This window comes from Suricata suricatta, chromosome 8, assembly GCF_006229205.1.
Source record: "Suricata suricatta isolate VVHF042 chromosome 8, meerkat_22Aug2017_6uvM2_HiC, whole genome shotgun sequence".
Lineage (NCBI taxonomy): Eukaryota > Metazoa > Chordata > Mammalia > Carnivora > Herpestidae > Suricata > Suricata suricatta.
Window position 1 is genome coordinate 101,283,655 of NC_043707.1, and position 24,829 is coordinate 101,308,483.

At 40.3% G+C, this 24,829-nt stretch overlaps 2 protein-coding genes across 3 annotated transcripts; both read left to right on the plus strand.

The window, feature by feature from the left end:
- The first annotated feature begins 466 nt into the window (after window positions 1–466).
- On the plus strand, window positions 467–24,145 carry TXNDC12 (thioredoxin domain containing 12). Of its 2 annotated transcripts, XM_029946376.1 has the most exons (8): window positions 503–695; window positions 11,499–11,559; window positions 18,603–18,655; window positions 19,557–19,630; window positions 20,490–20,559; window positions 21,253–21,336; window positions 22,187–22,232; window positions 23,291–23,376. In XM_029946376.1, exons 1-7 carry the CDS (start codon window positions 599–601, stop codon window positions 22,189–22,191), a joined length of 444 nt encoding a protein of 147 aa, XP_029802236.1. In that variant the 5' UTR covers window positions 503–598; the 3' UTR covers window positions 22,192–22,232; window positions 23,291–23,376. The 2 variants fall into 2 exon arrangements, with proteins under 2 accessions (XP_029802237.1, XP_029802236.1); XM_029946377.1 differs by lacking the exon at window positions 22,187–22,232 and having other exon boundaries at window positions 467–695; window positions 23,291–24,145.
- On the plus strand, window positions 13,645–16,291 carry KTI12 (KTI12 chromatin associated homolog). The gene has a single exon (XM_029946371.1). The coding sequence runs from the start codon at window positions 14,383–14,385 to the stop codon at window positions 15,436–15,438; it is 1,056 nt and encodes a 351-aa protein (XP_029802231.1). The 5' UTR covers window positions 13,645–14,382; the 3' UTR covers window positions 15,439–16,291.
- Window positions 24,146–24,829: the final 684 nt, after the last annotated feature.

The following is a 24,829-nucleotide window of genomic DNA, read 5'->3' on the forward strand; positions in this document are numbered from 1 at the left end:
GAGACCATGCACTGCAGAACAGGTTTGCCAGGTCTCCTCGTGACTGGAGCAGGAACCTAAGAATGAAATCCCGTAGTCTAGTTGGGATTTTTTGGTTTTTTTTTTTGTTTTTGCGGAGGAGGAAAGGGAAGGCCAATGGGCAACGTGCCCACTGTAGGGAGTGTTGACTTCACCGATTTGTAATTCGCGTTGTGAATATTAAGTGCAGCGGTTCTTGGGGGGAGGGGCTAGCTTGCAGGCTGAGGCAACCAGCAACGGTTCTCCTGAGCCCTCTCCCCACCTCCCATTATCTCGGCCCACCTTTTCCCTCTCGGTCTTCTGACTGAACATCCAGAATTGAGGAGGAGGCAGCTTGCGCTTGAGAGCAATTTCCGCACACTTCTACGTGATCTGCACCTTTAATCTTACTCCATCTCAACCAGACCCCGGAGGCACCACCCACATCCGTCTAACATCACTTCCTTCACGGTTAGAAAAAAAAAAATCAGGAAACGCGAGGGGTTGGGCTGAACCGCACTTGGGGAACGGCTCGAACCTTCTGCTAGGACTCTGGCTCTGCTCCGTCTGCTCAGCTCAGTGGCTCCACGCACCTACCACCATGGAGCTTCGGTCTCGGCTCGGGGCCACCTGTTTGCTGGGCTTCAGTTTCCTGCTTCTCATCACCTCTTCTGATGGACATATTGGGCTTGGAAAGGGTCAGACTGCCTTCTTATCTTAATCTTTATTCATACTGGGCCGTAGCCCAGTATAATCCTCTTCTTGTGCTAACACGACCCCCCTTCCGTTCTGTCTCTTAGACCACGCCAGGTTTCTTTTTATCCTCCCTAACCGCTCCTGGATGTTGAGTATTTCTTGGGGATATAGACTAGCGGGTCTGGGAAATGGTGAGGTGAGGAAGTTGTGCTTGAGGCCTCCCTAAATGCTTGGGTTGCAGGTAAGGAACGACCCTAAAGCGTGTTAAAGAGTCCAGCATAGGTGCCTAGTACTTGGTAGGTTCTCAGGAACAATTATTGTCCCTTTTGGGAGAAATAGGGTCTCTGGAGACCTGCATATGCAGAGAACCTTTCCCTGGCTCTGAAGATCCTCCTCACCTCCCTGTACTGCTTCTAACGTACCTTGGGGAGAACAGCACCAGCATCCCAGGGAGGTGTGACTGGTATATAAGGAGAGGCAGGTGAAGGATAGAAGGTCTGATGTTAGAGGGTCACCAACAGTTGTTCTTGGTGTGCTTCAGTCAATGTGTCTGAAGAAACTGATTTTTTTTTAAGAATGAGGGGACAGTGGTTATGAATGGGAAATCGGTGTGACCCCCTACTCCATCCCCTCACTACATCTTATTTGAAATTCAGGGTTTATGCTTTTTCTAAATAGAAGAGTGGTAGCATGGATTCCCCTCTCCTTTTTTTGTACCAGCCTTACTGGATGGAATGATTCTGATGCAGTCCTCCTTTTTTAAATTATGCTTTATCCTTCCAATTTGCATACTTATTGGTATTTACTCCTTCAGTAAATAATTTTTTATCATCTACCATATTCCAGGCCCTGTACCAGGCACTAGGGATCTTGCAATAGACAGGACAGAAAATGGTCCTGCTGACACAGAGTTCATATTCAAGTCAGAGATACAGAGAGTAGACACGTGAACAAGAACACATCTAAGAAACAAGACAATTTTAGCTAGGAATAAGTGCTGTGAAGAAAATGAAATTGTGATGGAGGAGAAAGAATGGCTGGGGAGGGTGAGGGAGCTGGCATTACTTGAGCTAGGAAGGTCAAAGAAGACTTCTCTAAGACGGTGATATGTGGGTTTCTAGCTCAGCGATGAAACTGCATGGTGAATTCTACTGGACCAGAATATTTTCAATCCTGACAATCTCATTTTGAAACAGATACTGTATATTTAACACAAATTGTAAGTACCAAGGAAGTCAGAACGCAGTGTTAGTATGGGTGTAGATCTGAGTTTTAATTTATTCTGCCATTGGCCATCTGAGAGGCTTAGGACAAGTTGTTTACCGGCTCAAAGCTCAGTTCCTCATCTGAAAAGTGGGCATACTAGTAACTACCTTGGACACTCAACAAATAATTTACTCTGTTCCAGTTACTGTTAGGTAACAAGGCACTACCTTGGAGTCATGTGTTCAGTATCTTTCTTTGTTAGATATGAAGCCATGTCTTAATGGTTATTCGAGTTGCCATTGCTGCATAATAAACCATCCCAAAATTTCATGCTCAGGAATATGTTAAAAGAAGAAATTAATGATATATCTGATCATTGAGATTCCTGTCTTTTTTCAGTTTATAGACTGAAGACTGTCAAGGCAAGTAAGCAAGCAATTGCATAAGCTGTGATATGTACTATGAGCAGGGAAATACCAGGTAACTGTAGCAGTATGTAAGAAGACAACTTGAGGCAGGAGGGCTGTGCTGTGAGGATTAGATTTAAAAAAAAAAAAAAAGGTGCTTAATATTGTGTTACAAACTTAGAAAGTGTTTAACTTTTGTTGTTTTTTTGTTTTGTTTTGTTTTTTATCTCTTGGGTATGGATTCCTGGGAAATAAATTATAGCTCACCTACCCTACCCTACCTCCCCCCAAATGTGCTACCTGAGGCAGTATGTCCTGGAAACCTTGATGAGTAAACTTTCTTCCCAAATGTTTCAGCAGCTCTGGCTCTTTCTGTTGGTTTACAGAGAAGAGACTGAATGACCCTACTATTTTCATTAAGAATAGGAAATACAGTGGTCTATTGTGAGCACTGGATAGAATCAGGAGACCTGGGTTTTACTGCTGGTCATACCATGAGAGCATTGAACTAGAAATGATTCCTAAGAGTCATTCCAGCTCTGACAGTATGGTATTCTTAAATACAGTTGACTCTTGAGCAGCACAAGGGTTAGAGATGTTGACCCCCTCACATCCCACAGATGAAAAATCAGCATATAACTTTTTTGACTCCAAAACTTTACTGATAGCCTTCTGTTGATCAGAAGCCTTACCAATAACAACACATATTTTTATGTTATCTGTATTATATATTTTATGTTATATGTATTATATGCTGTTTTTATATAATAAAGTCAGCTAGAGAAAATAAATGTTATTAAGAAAATCACAAGGAGAAAGTGCATAGTACTGTACTGTAAAAAAAAATCCATATATAAGTAGATTCATGCAGTTCAAATTTATGTTGTTAAGGGGTCAACTATAATTTTGTTCTCTGTGTCCTGAAAATTTGGAATATATCCTCTATGAGGAGAATTGTAATGACTAACATTTTCTGTACATTTACTATATTCCAGGCACTGTTCTGTGCACTTTTCATGTACTGACTGGTTTAATACTCATAATAGCCCTCTGAGATGGATAATATTTTTTTTCATCATCCTCATTTCACAGATGAAGAATCTAAAATGTGGCAAGGTGGTAACAGCTGGTAAATGGACTCTCTGGTTTAGAAATCCCAGAGCTCTTAGCCAGTGTACCATTCCTGTCTCTAAGTGCAGAAACTCCTTTGAAGACTTCATAGAAGAAATAAGAAAGCTGTCAATGAGGGCGGTTCAAGTGCTCTCTTGCCTGAAACAGAGATACATGTCTTTGTCAAGTCTCTCTGGGATAAAAATTTGGCACCGACACATGAAGTGTCAGTGTCCTGTGCCCATTCACAATAATCCTATGGGATGGATATTTTTATTAGCCGTATTTTGCATTTGTAAAAATACTAAGGGGGTGAACTAGGCTTCCAGTCCAGGTCTGCTCTACTGCAGTTGGACTTTGCTTAGCTACCGTGTTATTCTACCTCTTAGGTACAGTGTTGCTTGTTTTAGAGGCTTGGCTGCCAGCTCTGACACTTGACCTTTTGTTTCAACAGTAGAAGTGGGTGAATAATACTTTTCTGATGTCTTTCACATATATTCATGAAAACAGTTTTAGGATGAAGGATTTGGGAGTTCTGATGTAAATGCTATCTATGTTTAGAAATGTCCCCCACCCTCGTACTTTTAAAATTAATGTTTTAGGGAAAGAGCTACTGATGTGGGAGCCTTCAGCTCACTTTGCAGATAGTGGCATAAATTAGGTGGCTGTGCATGTGACACTTCAGGAAATTGGACTGTTTTCAGATGTTCCGCCTTGGCATGGGTGTATGTGTGGGTGGCGTTAGGGGAGTAGGTGATTTTAGTAACAGGTTACTACAAGGTTAACACTACTCTTTCAAGTTACATTTGAAGGGAAACAAAAGGACTTGGTTTTCCAGATCTGAAGGCAGTGTTTTCATTTTCCTTTGGTGAGACCATATTCTTTTATTCATTTAATCTTTGCTAGAGAGGCAGTATAGTGTATGATTAAAATACAAACTCTAGAACTTGACCATGTAAGTTCTGATCCCAGCTCTGCCATTCACTGGTAATGTAACCTTGGGCAAGCTGTTTAACTTCAGCTTCCATATCTGTAAAATGGGGATAATTAGAGTTTCTACCACATAAGTTTATTGTGAAGCTAAGTTAATATGTGTAAAAGTATGGAAGACAGTACCTGGCATATACTGAATGCCATGTATTAGTCATTATTAATATTGTTGTTATCATTGTATTATTGTGATCATCACAAAGTAAGCATTTAAAAAATGATGGTGGTGATTACGACTATTATGAAAAATTCCAATGTACTTTTTATTTTTATTTTTTAATGATTTTGTTTTTAAGTCATCTCTACATCCAACGTGGGGCTTGAGTTTACAACTCGAAATTAAGAGTTGCATGCTGTATTGGCTGAGCCAGCCAGGTGCCCCTCTGATGTACTTTTTAAAAGATGTTTGTTTATTTTCGAGAGAGAGAGACAGTGCATATGTGAGTGGGAGAGGGGCAGAAAGAGAGTGGGACAGAGGATCCAAAGTGACTCCACACTTTGAGAGCTCAGTGTGGGGCTCAAACCCCCAAGCCATAAGCCAGACCATGACCTGAGCCGAAGCTGGATGCTTAACTGAGTGAGCCACCCAGAAGCCCCTCCAATATACTTTTTAATATAAATTTTCAAAGAAATTTTATACATGTAGTGAATTGTTTCAAATTATACCTCTAGACTGACTCTTAGGGATAATGCAGTAGGGCAGGTAGGCACATGCTGGAGTTCTGGAAAAGCATGCTAATTAGGAATCAGGAGACCTAAATTCGGGTTGTTACTTACCTTGTGATTTTGGGTAGCCTCCTCCTTTTTTCTAGGCCTTCCTAGTATGAGAGGACTGGACTAATCTCTAAGTTTGTGCTGTCCCAATACAGTTCTAGTCACATGGATTATTGCAATAGCCACTTTACCAGTCTCATTTGCTTTCCCTTTTTTCCCCTATATTAGTTTACTAGGGGTTTCAGTAACAAAGTACCACAACTAAGTGGCTTAAACAACAGAAACTTATTATCTCACAGTTTTGGAGGCTGGAAGTTTGAAATCGGCAGGATTGATTCCTTTTGAATGGTGAGGGATGAATCTGTGCCAGGCCTCTCTCCTTGTAGATGGCTATGCTCGCCCTGGATGCGTATGTGTCCACATTTCCCTTTTTTTAGATAGAGACCAATCATATTGGGTTAGGGCCCACCTCAACAACCTCATTTTAACTTGATTACCTCCGTAAAGGCCCTATTTCCAAATAAAGTCACAATTCTGGGGGTTAGGACTCCAACATATCTTTTTTAGGGGATACAATTCAACTCATAACACCCCCTACAGTTTGTTTTCAGCATAGAAGCCGAAGCAATCCTGTGGAAACATAAACCACATTGTGTTACTACTCTGCTCAAAACCCAAGGGCTTAGTGAAAGCTAGAGTCTTTACAGTGTGGCCTAACATGCCCTGCATTGTTTTTTCCTTCCTTTGCCTCTTTATTCTTACCCCCCCACTACTTGGAGGGACACCAGTGTGTAGTGATTAAAACCAAGGAGTCTGGACCTTAATTGCCTAGGTTCAGATCCCAACTCTGCTACTCACTTGTGATATAAACTTGGGAAAGTTATTTAGACTTCGTGCCTCAGTTTTCTCATCTGTAAAATGAGATTAATAAGAGTACCTACCTCTAGGGTTATGAGGATCAATATTCGTAAAGTACTTAGAATAGTGCCTTGCATATTATATTGATAGTAAATACTTGTAGCAGTTCTCCTGTGCCCAGACACTGTTCGGAGTTCTTTAACGTATTCATTTTTTCAATCCTCACAGCAACCCTAACAGGTCAGTACCGTTGTTACACTCAGTTATCCACAGCTGAGGAAACTGACAGTAAGAAACTTGCCCAAAGTCACACAGCTAGGAAGCCGCAACTAGGATTCCAACCCAGGGAGTCTAGGTCCAGAGTTCATGCTTGCTCGTAACCACTGCATAATACTACATAATAAATATTTACTCATTGAAATAATGAATTGTGACTACCTGATGGTGGAAAAGCTTCTTAGTTTTTTGAAAAATGTCTTTCTTGGCCCTTGTTTTTGAAAGATAGTTTTACTAGGCACGTATTTCTAAATTTAGAAATATTTCCTTTTCAGTATTTTGAAGATGTTTATTCTGCTTTCTTCTAATTTCTAGTTTGCTCCTGTCGTCTAATTATTGATATTTTGTAGGAAATGTGTCGTTTATCTTTGAAATGCTTTAGAGATCTTAATATTTTTGCTGTTTTGTGGTTTCAGTACAGTTTAAGTGTGTGTGTTTTGATTTTGTAATTTGTCTCAGTCGTTATAAATTGTGCTTTGTAGATCTGCAAACTCATGTTTTCTCCAAGTTCTTGAAAATTCGCAGCCATTCTTTTTCTTTTTAAAAGATGGAAATATACTTTAATTATGTAATACATTAACATGGTTTGATATTTCAAAAGATATTTTTTCCTCCCACTTTTGTACCTCAGTCACCAAGTGCTCTGCCCCAGTGATATTGTCTTTTCAAATATATCCTTTTCTCTCATCTTTTCATTCTGAAACTCCAATTTTCTTTTATACTGCTTTCTTCATCTTCTCAATATCTCTTGGCTTCTTCACATTTTCTATCCTCTTTTCTCTCTGTGCTGCATTCTGTATAACTTCTGATTTATCTTTCCACTGGTCTCTAATTTGCTGTTTTAGCCTATTCATTGAATTTTTTGCTTTTTTTTAAATTAAAAATGTTTGACATTTATTTATTAAAAAATAAAGTTTATCTATTTATCTATTTATCTTTTCAGTAATCTCTACACCCAACAAGGGGTTTCAGACTCACAATCTTGAGATCGAGTCACTTCACTCTTCTAACAGAGCCAGCCAGGTGTTCCTTCATTGTATTTTTTATAATGTTTATTTATTTTTGAGACAGAGACACACAAAGGAGGAACAGAGGAGGAGCAGAGAGCGAGAGGGAGACCCAGAATCTGAAGCAGGCTCCAGGCTCTGAGCTGTTAGCACAGAACCTGACAGGGGGCTTGAACCCACGAACCATGAGATCATGACCTGAGCCAAAGTCAGGCGCTTAACCAATTGAGCCACCCAGTCGCCCCTCACTGTATTTTTTTTAATTAATATAATTTATTTTTTGAGCAGTGTAAGGTCTGTAGAAAACCTGAGTGGAAAATAGAGTTCCCACGTCAGCCATCACCCCTCCACTTTCACCCACCCCAGGTTTTCCCTATTAACATCTTGCATTTGTGTGGTTCATTTATCATCATTGATGAGCTAGTATTGATACATTATTATTAACTAAAGTCCGTGGTTTACATTTGTGCTGTACAGTCTCTGGGTTTTGATAAATATATGATCACATATAATTTGCCATGTATAATATGGCAGCTAGAGCTGCCATAATAGATTCTACAGACTTGGTTAAATAACAAAAATTTATTTTCTCACAAATCTGGAAGCTAGAAGTTCAAGATCAAGTGATTGCCAGGATTGGTTTCTTCCTGTAGGTGGCTATCTCTTTGTGTCTTCACATGGTCTTCCTTTTATATGTGTCTATGTCCTAATCTCTTTTTAGAAGGACACCAGTTATAATGGATTAGGGCCTATACTAGTGACCTATTTTAATTACCTCTTTAAAGACCCTGTGTCCTATTCTGAGGTATTGTGGTTTAGGGCTTTAACATACCAATTTGGTGGAATAGACACAATTTAGCCCATAACAGCATATATCTCCCATTACAGAATCATATAGAATAGTTTCACTGCGATAAAAATTCTGTGTTCCACCTACTCATCCCTCCCTCCCCCGTGAGCCCCTGGCAACCACTAATCTTTTTACTTTCTCCATTGTTTTGCCTCTTCCAGAATGTCATGTAGTTGGAATCATATATTATGCAGCCTTTTCACGTTGGCTTTGTTCATTTAGCAATATGCATTTAAGGTTCCTCCATGTCTTTTTGTAGCTTACTAGCTTATTTCTTGTTATCACTGCATATCCATTGATACTATACTTCAACAATTATTTTTTTACATAGGCTGTATGCCCAATGTAGGGCTTGAACTCACAACCCCAAGACCAAGTGTCAAATGCTCTACCAACTGACCCAGCCAGGTGCCCCTATATATTTAATTTCTAGAAGTCCAGGTGCCTTTATAGATTTGCCTATTTATTTCATGTGTTGCCTGAATTTTTACGATCCCATGTGTTATTTCTTTATTTTTTTAATTTTAAGAAAAATGTTTATTTTGAGAGGAAAAGAGAGAATCCTAAGGAGGCTCTGCACTGACAATGCACAAACCATGAGGTCATGACCTGAGCCAAAATCAAGTCAGGTGCTTAACTATCAGCCACCCAGGGACCCTCCAAATGTTATTTCTTTAAATGCTCACATCTAGTTATTTCTGTGTCCTACAGCTGATAATTCTAATATCTGAAGTCCTTAAGGGGTCTAAATCTCTTTGTTGCTTCTGCTGATTCTTACTTGTGGTAGCCTGTTTTCTTATGTGTTTGGAGAATCTGATTGTGAACTCAACTGTTTATCTTTGGCTGTTCTGGAGGCTGAAAGAGGGGAGTACTTTCCTCTAGAAAGGTTTCAAATTTGATTCACCTGGAAACCTAGGGGTATTATCATTTCAGTCTTTTTTTAATTTTTTGAACATAGAGTCTCAGATTTATCTCCATTTTATTTTGCTGTATCGTAATGGACATTTGCTTTGAGGTCAGCTTTCCCTTTTGTTTGTTGCTCACTATTCCTCATCTGGTTTTAGCTTACTTTAGCCCAGTGAGTACATTTTGAAAGTCTATTTTATCTGTGATTTTATTATTTTGTAGGTGGTTACCCCTCCAGACTGTCTACTTGAGCAATCCCGCCAGAGCAGGATTCAGTTGCCTGAGTTTAAGTATTGACAGGTAGAATGATGGTGATCAATCACATTAGGCACCTTCCAGTTCTCCCAGTTTCACTCTCACTTAATTATTCCCTGTTTAGGATTAGACTTTGGGCCTTAGGCAAGTGACATATTTCTCTTGGCTAGCAACCCACACTGTTGGCTGCTGCCTCTATGCACTAATCTAGATGAGCTCTTTATTTCCCTGTGGTAACACTGATGGACATTTGAATTTATTTCTGGGAAAGAAAGGCCTAAAAGATAGTATAGGAACTGAAAAGTCATACAATTGAAGTTTAAATCCCAGGTTGGCCATTTACCAGCAACGTGATCCAGTACAGGTTATGTAACTTCTTGGAGCCTTAGAAGTCTCAAATGAAAAGCATAACAAAAGCTGCTATTTACTGATCATTTATAAATGCTAAGCAGTGTGCTAAGGTATTATATATTCTTATTTCTTATGTAATATCCAGTAACAATCTTATGGATGCAACTATTATTTTACCTATTTTACTGAAGAGAAAACAGAAGTACAGGGAAATAGAGAGTTATTGTTAAGGCCAATTTTTTAAATGTTTATTTATTTTTGAGATAGAGACAGAGCACAAGCAGAGGAGGGGCAGAAAGAGGGAAACACAGAATCCTAAGCAGGCTCCAGGCCATAAGCTGTCAGCACAGAGCCCAGCTGGGGCTCAAACTCATAAGCCCTGATATCATGACCTGAGCCGGTGTTAAACACTTAACCCACTGAGACACCCAGGCAACCCAAGGCCAAATTTAAATGAGACAACATGTATAGTTAACATGAGCATATATGAGGGACCAATAAATGACAGTATTATTATGATCACAACATTTTCCAAATAAAATTAAGTCATTTACAGGATATGGTCTAAATAAGATTCATTTACTCAATAAATATTTTATGGAGCACTTACTATGGCCATGTATAATGCTCGATGCTGGGGAAACAGGAGGGAATAAGACAGATATAGTCTCAGCCCTTAAGGAATTCCCTTTAGTGTGAGGGAGACAGGCACATAAACATCTAAAGGTCAGCCTGAGAAGTGCCGTGATGGGGCAAGAATAGGCTGCTTTGGGAGTCAGGGAAGATTTACCAGACGTAATGCTGTCTGGGTTTGTACTTGAAGAATAAATTGGAAGTGAGGGTGGAAGGAAAGGCAGAGGAGGCAGTAATTGTGAAGGCTGGAGGGGAAATAGTGCATGCTGAGTTTAAGGAAATGAAAATAGTTTTGTATAGAGGATTTTAGAATAAATGTGGAAAGTGAGCCTGGGGAGATGGGCAGATGCCATACTTTGAAAGACTTTGTAAGCCCTGCTACCAGAGTTTGACTTTTCTTTTTAGGTAATTGGAGAACCTCTGAGACGTTTTGACCTGATAGAGGTGTGATTTTGGTGGAAGTGAGGGGAATAATAAGAGTAGCTTTAGATACGTTATCTCATTTAGTCTTTACACCAACACTTGGAGATAGGTATTATTATCTTGATTTTGGGAAATTGGGACTTGGAGAGTTCACTACTTCACAGAATTCACACAATTAATAGGAAGTGGAGTCACATACGCTTGTATTTTTTTGTTGTTTATTTTTGAGAGAGAGAGAGGGAATGAGTAGGGGAGGGGAAGAGAGAGAGGGAGACACAGAATCCTAAGCAGTCTCCAGGACAGAGCCCAAGGCAGGGCTTGAACCCCCAAACCAGGAGATAATGACCTGAGCCAAAGTCGGATGCTTAACCAACTGAGCCACCCAGGCACCCCATACCCTTATATTTCTGACTCTAAACCTATGTTGCTGTATTGTCTCCAGCTAGTAATGATTTGTAATGACCTATTTTATGTTTACTCTGTGGAAAGTTCTCATTCATGCTTATAGTATTTGTATACTCAGTGTTAAAGGACTTCACAGCAATTATTTACCTTTCTTAAAAATGATGAATTAGGTCATGTTGTCTCTGTTTTATATGTATGAAAGTAACTGAGGCTTGAGGTATGGGACCATTCATGGTCCCATATACCTAGAAAGTGGTAGAGCTGAGACTTGAACTTAGAAGTCTCAAATGAACACTTAAGTTCTTCACAGAGGGAAAGCTTTTTTACAGCTATCTTGTGAACACGCCACATTTCTCTTTTTGGGTCTTGGCCCTTTGTTCACGGGTGAATGTTTATAAGGCTTTTTCCTTCCAGGTTTTGGAGATCACATTCATTGGAGGACACTAGAAGATGGAAAGAAGGAAGCAGCTGCCAGGTACAAGATATGGTTTTAGATTATTTATGGTGGAAGGGGTGCCTAGCTGGCTCATCAGGTAGAGTATGCAACTCTTGATCTTGGTGTCATGAGTACAATCCCACGTTGGGCCTAGAGGTTGCTTTAAAAATAAAACACATTCAGCAGGTTATTTATGGTGGTAAAACACTTTCCAGCCATCAGTTTAACATTAAGTTCAGGTGAAGGATTATGCCAAAACAGAGCCAGAATGGGGAGTTGCCTGATGATAACAACAGTACTAGTTGGGGTGCCTGGGTGGCTCAGTTGTTTGAGAGCGTCTGACTTTTGGTTGCAGCTCAGGTCATGATCTCACAGTTCATGAGTTCGAGCCCCACATCGGGCTCTGTGCTGGCACTGCAGAACCTGCTAGGGGTTTCTCCCTCTTTCTGTCTGCCCCTCTCCAGCTTGCTTGCTTGCTCTCTCTCACTCTCTCACAAAAAATAAACATAAAAGCAATACTAGGTAACATTTAATAAGTGCTTATTATGGACTAGACACTGAATTATGTGAATTAACTCATTTAATTCTCACAAGAACTTGTTTGAGGTGGGTAATGCTGTTACCTTCATTTTAGAGATGAGAAAACTAAGGCACAGAGCAGTTAAGTAACTTCCTCAAGATCACATAGCTAGTGAGTGGTAGAGCCAAGATTCAGACCCAGGCACTATGGCTTTAGAGCCTGCACTCCACCCGTGAACCACACTGCCTAATAGTCTCAAGTTGAATAGTTTTGAGTTTCAGTTAGGTTTAGTCTATACACTGATGCAAATAACTGATGCTAAGGAGGAAGAAAAGGCAGAGCAGGGAGGGAAAACTAAATACTGATCTAAGTGCTTTACATGCATTAATATAATCTTCGCCACGTATGAGATTGGTTCAGCCTGTGAAATAAGAACTGTTGTTGTTATTGTATGGGAGAGGAATTGAGACACAGAATATTAAATAATGTGCCAAATGATTAAACGACTAGTAATTGATAGAGCCAATACTTGAATGTTCTCTGTCATACTATACTGGAGAGATATGAAGAGATATGAAGACCCAATATGTGTGTATCTACTTTATTAAAAAATATATTTTAATGCTTATTTATTTATTTTGAGAGAGAGCGAGAGTGAGCACCAGCAGGGGAAGGTTAGAGAGAAAGAGAGAGAAAGAATCCCAAGCAGGTTCTGTGCTGTCAATCCTGAGCCTGATGTGGGACTCGAACTCATGAACTGTGAGATCATGACCTGATCTGAAATTAAGAGTTGGACACTTAACCAGCTGAGCCACCCAGGCACTCCTATGCATCTACTTTATACACACACATACTTGCACAGTAACTCTGACACTTCTGCACCTACAAAATTATAATTGACCCTTAAACAATGCTGGGATGTGGGCTTAGGGGTGCTGACCACCTGCTTAGAAAAGTCTGCATATAACTTTCGACTCTCCCAAAACTTTACTACTAATAATTCGTTGTTGACTGGAATCCTCACTGATAACATAAACAGCCCATTAATACATATTTTATATGTTATATGTATTATATACTGTATTCTGACAACAAAGTAAGCTAGAGAAAAGAAAATGTTAAGTAAGTTATAAGGAAGAGAAAATACATTTATAGTACTGTGCTGTAAAAACTGCATTATAAGTGTACCCTGTGCAATCCAAACTCCTGTTTTTCAAGGGTCAACTGTATAGTGCTTGCTTTTGCTAGAAAAGATCCTACAGCATAATGACTTTGAGTCTTACATGTTCTGTAGAATAGGGTTGCCAGGTTTAGCAAATAAAAATAAGGATGCCCAGTTCAATTTGAGTTTCAGGTAAATGATAAGTAATTTTAAATATGGCCCATTGAGACATATTAAAGACATGTTGCTTATCTGAAATTCAAATTGAACTAGGCATCCTGTATATTATCAAACAACCTTACCCTGGAGAAAATTTGTGTTAGTTTCTCAAGTTCTTTTTATTTTATTTTATTTTTTTTAATGTTTACTTATTGTTGAGAGAGAGAGAGAGAGTGTGTGTGTGAGCAAGGGGAGAGGCAGAAAGAGAGCAAGACCCAGAATCCGAATCAGGCTACAGGCTCTGACACGTCCGCACAGAGCCCCACACTGAGTTGGAACTCAGACTGGGAGATTGTGAGCTGAGCCGAAGTACCCCACCTTAGGGACTCAGCCATCCAGGCCCCCCAGTTTTTCAAGTTCTAAACCAAATGACTATGTCTTAAGTGATTTGGGGGGGGGGCAATTTTTCTCTTTTATACGTTTATATCTCAACGATGTATTCTATCCATACTATATCCAAAGTATATCATACTTTGCTTGTAAGGTGCTTTATTTTTCCCGTTCAGTAAACGGGGAGACTTTTATGTTCATTTATGAATTATCAATCATGGAGAAGCTGAATGATTGAAATGGTTATTGAGTAAAGAGTTACTGAGAATCACTGGGTGTAAGGAAAGAAGGGGAACTAGCATTTGTGAATGTCTTTGTATGATATAGTACTCATTGTTTTGCAATGTTTAATGCTCACTAGAGCCCTATTAGAAACGGTTGGGCAGTCTTTGGCAGATCACATTCTCTTTAGTCCTATTTGACATAAATAACAGATGTCATTCTTGTTTCCATCTTCTTTCTGAGAGCGGATACTGGGTTTAGTTGGAGTAGATCTCATGTTTCCATAGCAACAATAAGTCCTTTAAAAGTAGAGAGGGACCGGAAGTGCAACTTGCCGTTCCGGTTTGCGTCAGAGTTCAGCAGCCCGGAAGTGACGCTACGCGGTTGCATATGGCCGCGTCCTGTGAGGATGCCGCTTGTAGTGTTTTGCGGGCTTCCGTACAGCGGCAAGAGCCGGCGGGCGGAGGAGCTCCGTGGAGCGCTAGCGGCGGCGGGCCGCGCGGTGTACGTGGTAGATGACGCGTTGGTGCTGGGTACGGAGGACGCGACGGTGTATGGCGATTCGGCCCGTGAGAAGGCGTTGCGCGGCGCCTTGCGAGCCGCCGTGGAGCGGCGCCTGAGTCGCCACGATGTGGTCATTCTCGACTCGATCAACTACATCAAGGGCTTCCGCTACGAGCTCTATTGCCTGGCGCGGGCGGCGCGCACTCCGCTCTGCCTGGTATATTGCGTACGGCCGGGCGGTCTGAGCGGGGGACCACCGGTGGCTGATGGGGTGGACCACCAAGGCCAGAACATCAGCATGAGTTGGAGACCGCGCACTGAGGAAAGAGGGAGACCTCTGGCGGCCGGGACTCGTGTCCTCAGGGAACCACAAGCAGTGGACTCTGTAGTAAGTGGGAGAACCCACCTCCAAGAGCGGGAGCAGGAGGAAACCAGGGCGCCAGATCTTCCAACTCCTGTGATTCCAGAATTTGATACAGATGCCAAGCGTATGGCTAGTGCTTTTTACTCTCCTGAACTTATGGAGGCCCTAACGCAGCGCTTTGAGGCTCCCGACTCCCGGAACCGCTGGGACCGGCCCCTGTTCACCTTGGTGGGCTTAGAGGAGCCATTACCTCTGGCAGAGATATGGGCTGCCTTGTTTGAGAACCAGGCTCCCCCACCCCATCAGTCTACACAGTCCCAGCCCCTCGCCTCCGGCAGCTTTCTGCACCAGTTGGATCAAGTCACCAGCCAGGTCTTGGCGGGACTGATGGAAGCTCAGAAGAGCGCAGTTCCTGGAGACTTGCTTAAGCTTCCTGGCACCACGGAGCACCTACAGTTTACCCGGCCTTTGACCATGGCAGAACTGAGTCGCCTTCGTCGCCAGTTTATTTCCTACACCAAAATGCATCCCAACAATGAGAACCTGCCTCAACTGGCCAACATGTTTCTGCAGTATTTGAGCCAAAGCCTGCACTAAACAGAGGGAGTGCTGGGGGAAAGCCCTGGCTCCTTGTCTAACCTCTTGTCTCTGTGTTTCTTGATAGAGTAATCTGAAGGTCTGCAGAGCATGTTGGTGTCTGGTACTACAGCTGCTGTGACTGATTTTACTCAAATTTTCTTCTGTCTGAATGCCTTTGAGTTACAGCATAAATTGAGACTAGAGAAAATGGAGAACTGGCTTGGAGGATCTTGGCAAATTTCTCTAGGGACAGAGCTCAGGTGGACAGGGTTTGTTTAGATTGGGTTCTACGTGGTGTCACATACCCAGGATTTCCCACATTTGAATTGTAGGAGAGCAGACTGGATGGATGAATTGATTTTAAACAATTGTGAGTGGAAACTGAAGATGGCACAGTTCTGCATCTGCACTGGCCCTTCTTTCATACCACAAACAGTTTTTTAAGTACTGTGCCAGCTTTTTGCTAGTCTATTCTGGGGCCAGGGGTCTCTGATAAATCCAGTGGTTTCTGTCCTTGGGAAGCTTTGGTTCTAGTGGAAGCAAAAGACATAACAGAGTGTACATCTAATAAAATCATTTAGAAGAAGGAAGTCTTCTGGAATCTCTTTCACTTTATATAAATTAATGTTCTTCATCTAATTTACTTAATGTTAACATTTAGATACACATGTATCACTGTTATGCCTTTGACTGAAATTGTACTTGGACAGTGCTTAATGAGAGACTGGATGTTTGGTCTAACCTAGACTGATGATGACAACTTACATAAGTGTTGTGCTTTGTTCTATATTTCAGGGCAAATATCACTTTAAGCTTTTTTCATTCTTTCGTTGATTTTATTAAATAAAAGTTAGCACTTGTGATTTTCAAAGAGGAATTAGATACTGTCTTTACCCTTGAAAAATTAATAGTTTGGTAAGAAATGCAGACAAGTAAACATGATTATGGTTTGAAAAGTGTTGGTGTTTGCACGATGAGGACACAATGGTTTGGGACCCCAGAAGAGAAAGGGACTAATTAGCTGTCGAGAGAAGGTAGTTTTGGGAAGGCTTCGCAGAGGGGTTAACATTTGACCTGTTACTGTAGAACATGTGTCAGCAAAGGATCAAATAATAAATGTTTTAGACTTTTTGGGCCATAGGGTATCTGTTGGAGCTTATTAACTATAGTGCATTTTAGCACAAAAGCAGCCATATACAGTAAGTATGCAACTGAATATGAGTGTGTATGTGTATGTGTTTTAAGTTTAAAAAGTAATCTCTACACCTACGTGGGGCTCCAACTCATGACACTGAGATAAAAAATTGCATACTCTTCCAAATGAGCCAGCCGGGCACCTCAGTATAAGGGTGTTTTAATAAAACTACACTGAAATGTGAATTATACTTAATTTTAACATATCACGAGGTATTATTTTTAGATTTGTTTTTCAGCCATTTAAAAATGAAAAAAAAGTTTATCTTACAGCACTACAGAAGCAAGCAGTGGACTGGATCAGGTCTGCAGAGTATTTTGCTGATCTCTGCTCTAGAAGGATAAATGAGAGTTTACTAGGGAGGGAGGAGGGAGCAAGGCATTCTAAACTGCTTTGTAAGTGCATGGAGCTGTTGAAAGGATGGGCTACCTTGGTTGCTGATGGGTTTCTTGCTTATCAGGCAATCTGGACCCCCTTTTGTTATATTTGATATACTGGACATACTTTAGTTACATATGCTATATTAGATGATACGTATTAGAATTCCTGTGTGAAATGAAGGTTTGAACTAGGCAACTTCTAATGCCTTTTCCAACCTCTGCTCTGATTCCAAGTTAGTTATTTCTTGTGGATTGCCATTCTAAATAGAAGTAGACGGTAATGGTCAGATAGAACATTGGTTTTGGAGTCAGATTTAATGAATTAGGTAGTAAGTGGCAGAACCTAGATTTTATGTGGCTAAATATTTAATCTTTGGGAGTCTCAGTTTTCTCATTTCTATTATGAGAACTTTAATAGTATATATATTAGGATTGTTGTGAAGATTTGAATGGGATAATGCCTGTAAAGCACATAGCACAATGTATATGGTTACTTAGATCCTACTTCTCAAATAAGTTTGCCCTGCTTACTTGGTTTTTATAAGTATTAGAGGTACAAATCCATCCCAGATTTGTAGTAGGCCTCTAATGAGGTACTGAATAATTCATTTGACACTTAACTAAATTAATTAATCTATGTATATTTAGAATAGTGCCTGGTACATAGTAAATGCTGTGCAAGTGTTTGCTATCAGTAATATTCTATGTGCCAATGTAGGGCATGTAGCGAAAGCTGAGTTCTTTCCTTTAGGAAATTCCCAAGTCTATTGCAGGGAGATGTGTAAGTAATAAGAATTCAATATAGTAAATACAGTGATCTGTTATGTAGTGTGGTGACATGGGGATTGGCTGCTTACATAGGACTTTCCTACAAGTTGACATGTAAGCCTTGAGAGGTTAAGGACTTCATTTGGCCACAACTGGTTCAGGTGGATGATGTTCATCATTTTAAAAAAGAAAAAGTTGTTTCCTCCCTGATTATAAAGATTACACTTAATTGTAGGAAAAAATGGAAAATATAGAGAAAGTATAGTAAAATCCACAATCCCATTATCTAGGAATAACTATTATGTTTTGGTATATTTCATTTCATTTTAAGGTCTTTCCTCTTTATATAGTTGTACAATTAAATCCAAACTATAGATGGTAATTTTGTATTCTGTATTTTTTAAAGTAAGCTCTACACCCAACATGGGGGTTAAATTCATGACCCAGACATCAGAAGTCACGTGATCTACTGACTGAGCCAGCCAGGTGCCCCATTCTAGTTTAATTTGACATACCAATGAAATATTGTATTAACAATTTCAATGGTTATATAACCATAACATTTAGAAATACTATAATTTGATGTTTTCTATTCTACAGTTTTTTCTCCCTAGCCTTAAAGCCCAAATTTTCAGAATTTCTAGGAATGTCAGAACTTACCAATAATTTTATTATACTCTATAATTGAATATTTAGGTTGTCTAAAAGTTTTCTTAATCAAAATCATACTACCTGAATGTCTTTGTAATTAATCTTTGTCTTTATATATGATCACTTTATTAGGATAGACTTAAAGAAGTGGAATTACTAGATTATAATTTCTTTGTTTTCTTTTTAAGTGGCTTGCCCCTAATGGTGATCATCCATAAGTCCTGGTGTGGAGCTTGCAAAGGTAAGTACAAATAATCACACCTCAAATGCATTCTTAAATACTAACATCTAATAAAAAACATTAGCACAGGGGTGCCTGGGTGGCTCAGTTGGTTAAGCGTCTGACTTCAGCCCTCTCTCTCTGCCCCTCCCTCCCTCCCTCTGTCTTTCTCTCTCTCTCAAAAATAAACATTTTTTAAATAAATAAAAAACATTAATTAGCACAGACTTTGTCCCAGCAGTGCTGATTGTTCTAAGGAATACCAAAGAAATATATATGACATAGATTCCTTGCCCTCAAGAAGTTTGTAGTTATCTTTGCAAGGGATTGGAGAGTAAAGCAATTGAGATATAGTTAGGGAGAGTATAGTATTAAGTGCTACAGTAGTTGTATATAGTAAATATAGGAAGCTGAAATTTACAGAAACATGAGATGTGGTTAGAGAAGTCTTCCTGGAGGAAGAAGGAACCAAATTTAGAACCCAGTGTTATTTGTGGCCTGTATTCTTTCTACTCTGCCACCTTGCCACTTCCCAGTCAGGCTTTTTCTTTTGTTTGGTATGCTACACTCAACAGAAGTTGGAAAAGGAGGAGAAAATTAGTGCAAATAGTGTAATTATATAGACATATATATGTATATATGGTAATGTTACTGTTTTCTATTATTTCAATAGAAGTTACTGACGTGGCTATAAAAAGCAAACAGAAATATGCATTTTCTATATTTTCATAGAAATGAAGTCAGTCACTCCCAAGTGACCTGCCTGTGTGAGTAAGTGGCAGAAACATGATCAGAATTCAGGTGTCCTGATTTCTGGTTCTTAGGAGTTAAAAAAAAGTTCAGTTATTTGAATCAACTCAGCAAATTAGGGTTCAGATATGATAATGATTCTTATATTCCAAAATATTTTTTTCCCTCCTAGCTTTAAAGCCCAAATTTGCAGAATCTACAGAAATTTCAGAACTTTCCCATAATTTTGTTATGGTGAATCTTGAGGTAAGACTTAGTGGATTTCTCCTTTCTGCTATGATTTTAAGTGTTTGCTGTTTTAGAATTAACATCAGTGATGTAAAAGCATATGTAGCAGAGCAGGCCTCCTGTATGTATATGTTTTCCTCTTGACTTCTAATAGTAAGGCTTGTTATGTTAGGTGTAGAAGGCCATCCAGCCTCCACTTGTGGGAGGAAGGTGAGGAGAGATTAGCTAAGAAGACTACATTTTGAAGTCCTTCAATCTTAGTCTATGATTATGACATGTTTTACATCTTTGTGTCACTGAACTAAAGGTATAGTAACACATGCAGGACACAGATCCTTCATAGTGTGATTCAGTTGAGCACCTTTTTTGTGCTGCCTTCCTGTTCATTAGGTATCCTTTATGTCCTCATTGAAATTATATATGGGGAATTGAATATGGTGAGACAGACAAGTAAAACAAAATATGTCAGATGGTGGTAAATGCTATGGCTAAAAATGAAGGATGGAGGGGTTACTTTGCAATTTTAAACAGTTGGTTAGAAAAGCAGGTGACATTTGGGTAAAGATTCAAACCAGGGAGTGAGCCATGTGGATAATGGAGAAAATGTGTCCTGGCAGAGGGTAAGAGCAATACAAAGGCCTGAGTGAGGTGCATGCCTGGCTTAATGTTAGCAACAACAAGCAGGCTAGTGAGGTTGAAAAAGACTAAACAGGGGGTAGGAGGACATAAAATTAGAGAAGTGCCCAGGTGGCAGATTATGTAGAGCCTCTTAGGCCAATGCAAGGACTTGAGGCTTTATCCTGAGTGAAAGTGGAAGCCACTGAAAGGTTCTGAAGAAAGAAAGGACATGATCTGACTTAAGGTTTATACTTAATAGGATGAAGAGGAGCCCAAGGATGAAGATTTCAGCCCTGATGGGGGTTATATTCCACGAATCCTTTTTCTGGGTAAGGTGAAAGACCTTAATCTGGGGACCTGTGATGTGGAAGGAGAGGTCAAGGCACCTGCTCCACCTAGTGAAACTGTAGTGGGATGTTTAAAAACAAAAACAAACAAAAACCAGTTTTGAGTAAGTAGGGGAGTTCCAAATGCCAGAACTTCCAAGTTTGAAGGAAATTTTTTTTCTATTAACTAACTGTTTTTGTGAGCAATGACAGTACTGATCATCCATTCATTCATTTGGGTATCAGCCACATGTCAACCACTGTGCTAGACACTACAGGGACAGAGAGAAGCCACAGCTCCTACCCTTGATTTCATAGTGCAACTGAGGCAGTGGAATACTATAACCAGACAAATGTCTTTCTGCAAACAGCTTATAAAAGATACTAAATTTAATGACCATCTAATCTTTGCTAAGCATTCTGCTGGATTCTGTCAGGGAGCCAAATAGAAATGTAGGATTCCCTCCCATCATCAAGCAGAAAGGAAACATGCCAGGACATGGGGTGACTTGAGTTCAGGGAGCTGCAAGGAATTTGTCATGATTACAACATAAAACACAAGGGGTAGAGTGGTGAGATAATGGGCTGCAAAGATGGGCAGGTCTTGTTTCTGAGAAGTCCTAATGTACTATATAGCATTTGAAATACCTTTCTGTTACAATTACTGCAATCCTTGTGGCATTATGTCTACAATAGATCCCAGTGGCAAGGTGCATCCAGAAATCATCAATGAGAATGGAAACCCCAGCTACAAGTATTTCTACGTCAGTGCTGAACAAGGTATGTTATGTTGAGAGAGAGAGAAGGAGGATTGCTCCTAAATTTAAGTCTTTGGTAGGAGACTTGATTCCGCATGTTAGCTGAGCATTTCCTACGTGATCGGGTTTTGGCTAGAACCTGTGTAGAATATAGGAGAAAGAGGAGACTGAGCCCTATCCCTACCTCCTTACTATCTAGTTAGGAGCTGACTTGAACCACAGGAAGCAGAAGAACTGAGGCTTACAGAGATAGTTACTTGCCTGTGGTCTCACAATTAAGTCACAGAGCCAGGATTTCAGTACAGAACTTAAGATTTTTCCCACAGCAGCACTAATGCTACTCTTCCTTTAAGAATTCAAAGGAGGAGGAATGCTGTTAGCTAATCAAGTCTAAGAGGTTTCATAGGCAGTAATCTCTAATTGGACCTAGAAGGATAAGAATTTGTCTCTATGGACAGATTTGAGGACATTTCAAGCTATGGAAGCAAGGGGAGGGTGGTGTAGCCCGACAGGGCAAGTACGTAAGGCTTGCTGGAGGACACAGTGACTGGATTGAATCCTGAAGAACGAGACCTAGCCAGCAGAAGAATGCAAAAAGCATGTTACAAGCAAAGAGAATAGCATCAGCACAAATGGGTGAAAGAAGGCTGAAATCATGTCAGTTATGCCTTCTTGTTCTCTGATCCTTGAGCACAATCATTCTGGAAGCAGACTTGGAATTCATGCTATGTACTGTCCCTGTTTCCCTTTCAAAGTTTTCCTGTGTCATCTAGAAGAGAGAGTTGTTTGCTAAGTTGCCATGTGTTCAGAATTGCCATGCTGTTGTCTTTGATCACTTTATGTTTTGAGTCCTTGGAACTCTTATTTCTCAGCATAGGGAGAAGAAAGAGATCTGGAGAGGTTATCTCCTTCCTACGGGTAAGGAGAATGTCATCTTCCTTACCCAAATGCAGATCATTAAAGGCTGGTATTAGAAGGAAATTTCCCTCTTGGGAAGGACAGATAGATTTTAGGTCTCCAATTTTTGACCATTGAGATTCAGATTCCCTGTAGAATTTCATCCAACTTACCATTGCCATCTCCACACTGCCATTATCTTTTAACACATTAGTCCAAATGTGGATGCAGAACCTTTGCCTGAGTCTCACATGGCTCAGCTGATATGAAACTGGAACATTCAAACTTGGCTTTACTAAAGGCTTAGGGAAAGCCAAAGGGAAATAACCAGCTGTTCTACCTGGCTCTTACGAAGTTACAGGCTTGCATTCTGAGATTTACAGACTCTGGCTCAATCTATTTCTTGGCCTGTCACTGTATTAGCCTGTACCAAAACAGCTGCCCTCCTTGAAGCTAAATTGACAAGAGAGATGTCTTGAGAAGTTTCATCTCTCATCTGTGTAGGGCCTTCCTTGCAGTCTACTCTTTCTTTGACTAAGAACTTGGCTTCTTCTAGTATAGGTGATACTAGAAATGACTACCTCCTTCCTTGAAGCCCACACCTCCTCCTAGCACATGCACACACATGCCTGTAACTTCCACAGCATAAGAAATAAACACAACATTCATCAGAAAGATAGGATGGGGCTGGTAGGAAGGTGTTTTCTACTCCCTTAAAGTCAAGTGAACATCTGTAGTCTATGACAGGGATTCAGTTCTGATCCTGGATCGTAAGCCATAGTAACTAGTAATATTCTTGTAGTATTTCATAAGTTTTAATGCTCTTTTATTGTTTGTTTAATTTTTATAATAATCCTGTGTGAAGTAAGTAGCATTAGCTCATTTTATAGACCAGCTATAAACAGATTCAAAGAGATAAATGACTTTCCAGGACTAAAATCCAGAACTAGATCTCAAGTCCAGATCCTGTGCTCCCGTTATATTTCTCCTATAACAAAAATCTGTGTTAGTTGTCAAATGTCAGATATTAAAAACCTACTTCATACTTTCCTTCCCCCCCCCCCACCTTTATTTCACAGTTGTTCAGGGGATGAAAGAAGCTCAGGAAAGGCTGACCGGTGATGCCTTCAGAGAGAAACATCTTGAAGATGAGTTGTAACATGAATGTATCCCTTCCTTCATCAAAGTTAGTGTTCTGGAAGGAAAGCAGCAGGAGAGGGAATATTGAGGAATCACTCAGAACAAGTAAACCAACCAGGAAACCTTCTTCTGTTGGGAAGCAAGGGAAGGAGCGCTGTCACTGTGGAAGACTTCTGCTACCGGAAGCTGGTCTCTGTGCCTGTGGACCCAGCGGAGTGTGGCAGACTTGTTGTGCCATACTCTCCTAGATGTTTGTCATTGAATGTAAAGGATGACCGTTTTTGACACAAATTTTGAGCCATTTGGAGGTTTATTCCTTACATTTCAGTATTTGAATCTTTTTCCATTTCCTCCAGCTTTATTCACCTTGGTGGTGAAAGAAGACCAGTAGCATCTTTTCTACAATAGTAAAATTTCAGAAGTAGTTTATCATTTAAAACAAGAAACCTAAATGTAAATCAGTGATTTTACCCCCACTAGGGAGACCAGCCTGTCTCTTCTCATTTTCTCCTGGGAATAATCTTGGGCTTCTTCCTGAATCCCAGTAACTTCATCCTCTTCTACTGCTTGGGCTTCCCTGTTTGCACGCACGTGTGTGCAGGAATGGCTGTGTGCTTGGACTCAGCCCCATCTGGAAGCATGCTTTTCTGTTACTGTTGGAGAAACAGAAACCTTCAAGCCCTAGGTGGAGCCAATTTTGTCAAGTTGTCAACTGTATTTTTGTACTGAGGTTAACAAAAAAATTAAAAGACATTAATTGTTCCATTAAACTTTAATAAAACTTTGAAAGGAAATGTGTTGTGATGGCCTTTTTGTTACTAGAGAATGGGGGGAGGAATGGAGATCACTTCAGGAAGAAAACTGGTCTTGAGGGCCTAATCTAGGACTCTTCCCACTCCTGCTTCTCCCATGTTCACATGGGGCATCAGAGCTCACGTCTTCTGCCATTAAGTAGCTGGATTCTCTCTCCTCACTGTCACTGTTTTCAGGCAGGGCGGGCTTTTTCTACTTTCTAGACGATTTATTGTGCTAGCCTCTTAACTTGCTACTTATCTCCAGTATTTTCTTCTACATTCCTTCCTCCTTGCTTCCCCCAGTGATCCTTCCAAAATGGAGATGTGATGCTGTCACTCCCCTGCTTAAAGCCTTTCTTGCCACCTCAAAACAACAGTGTTAACATGAGGAAGTATCTGAGCCTCAGTACGTGCCATGCACTCTTCTAAGTGCTATGTGTATATGTTATCCCAGTTCATGTGGTTATGGTCCTAACAGTCCCATGAGAGAGGTATAGGAGCACCTGGATGGTCAGTTGGTTGAGCGTCCAACTCTTGTTTTCAGCTCAGGTCATGGTCTCATGGTTCATGGGTTCAAGCCCTGCATTAGTGTAGAGCCTGCTTGGGATTCTCTGTCTCTCTCTCTGCCCCTCCCCTGCTTGCTTGCTCTATCAAAATAAACGTTAAAAAAGGAAAAGAAAGGTA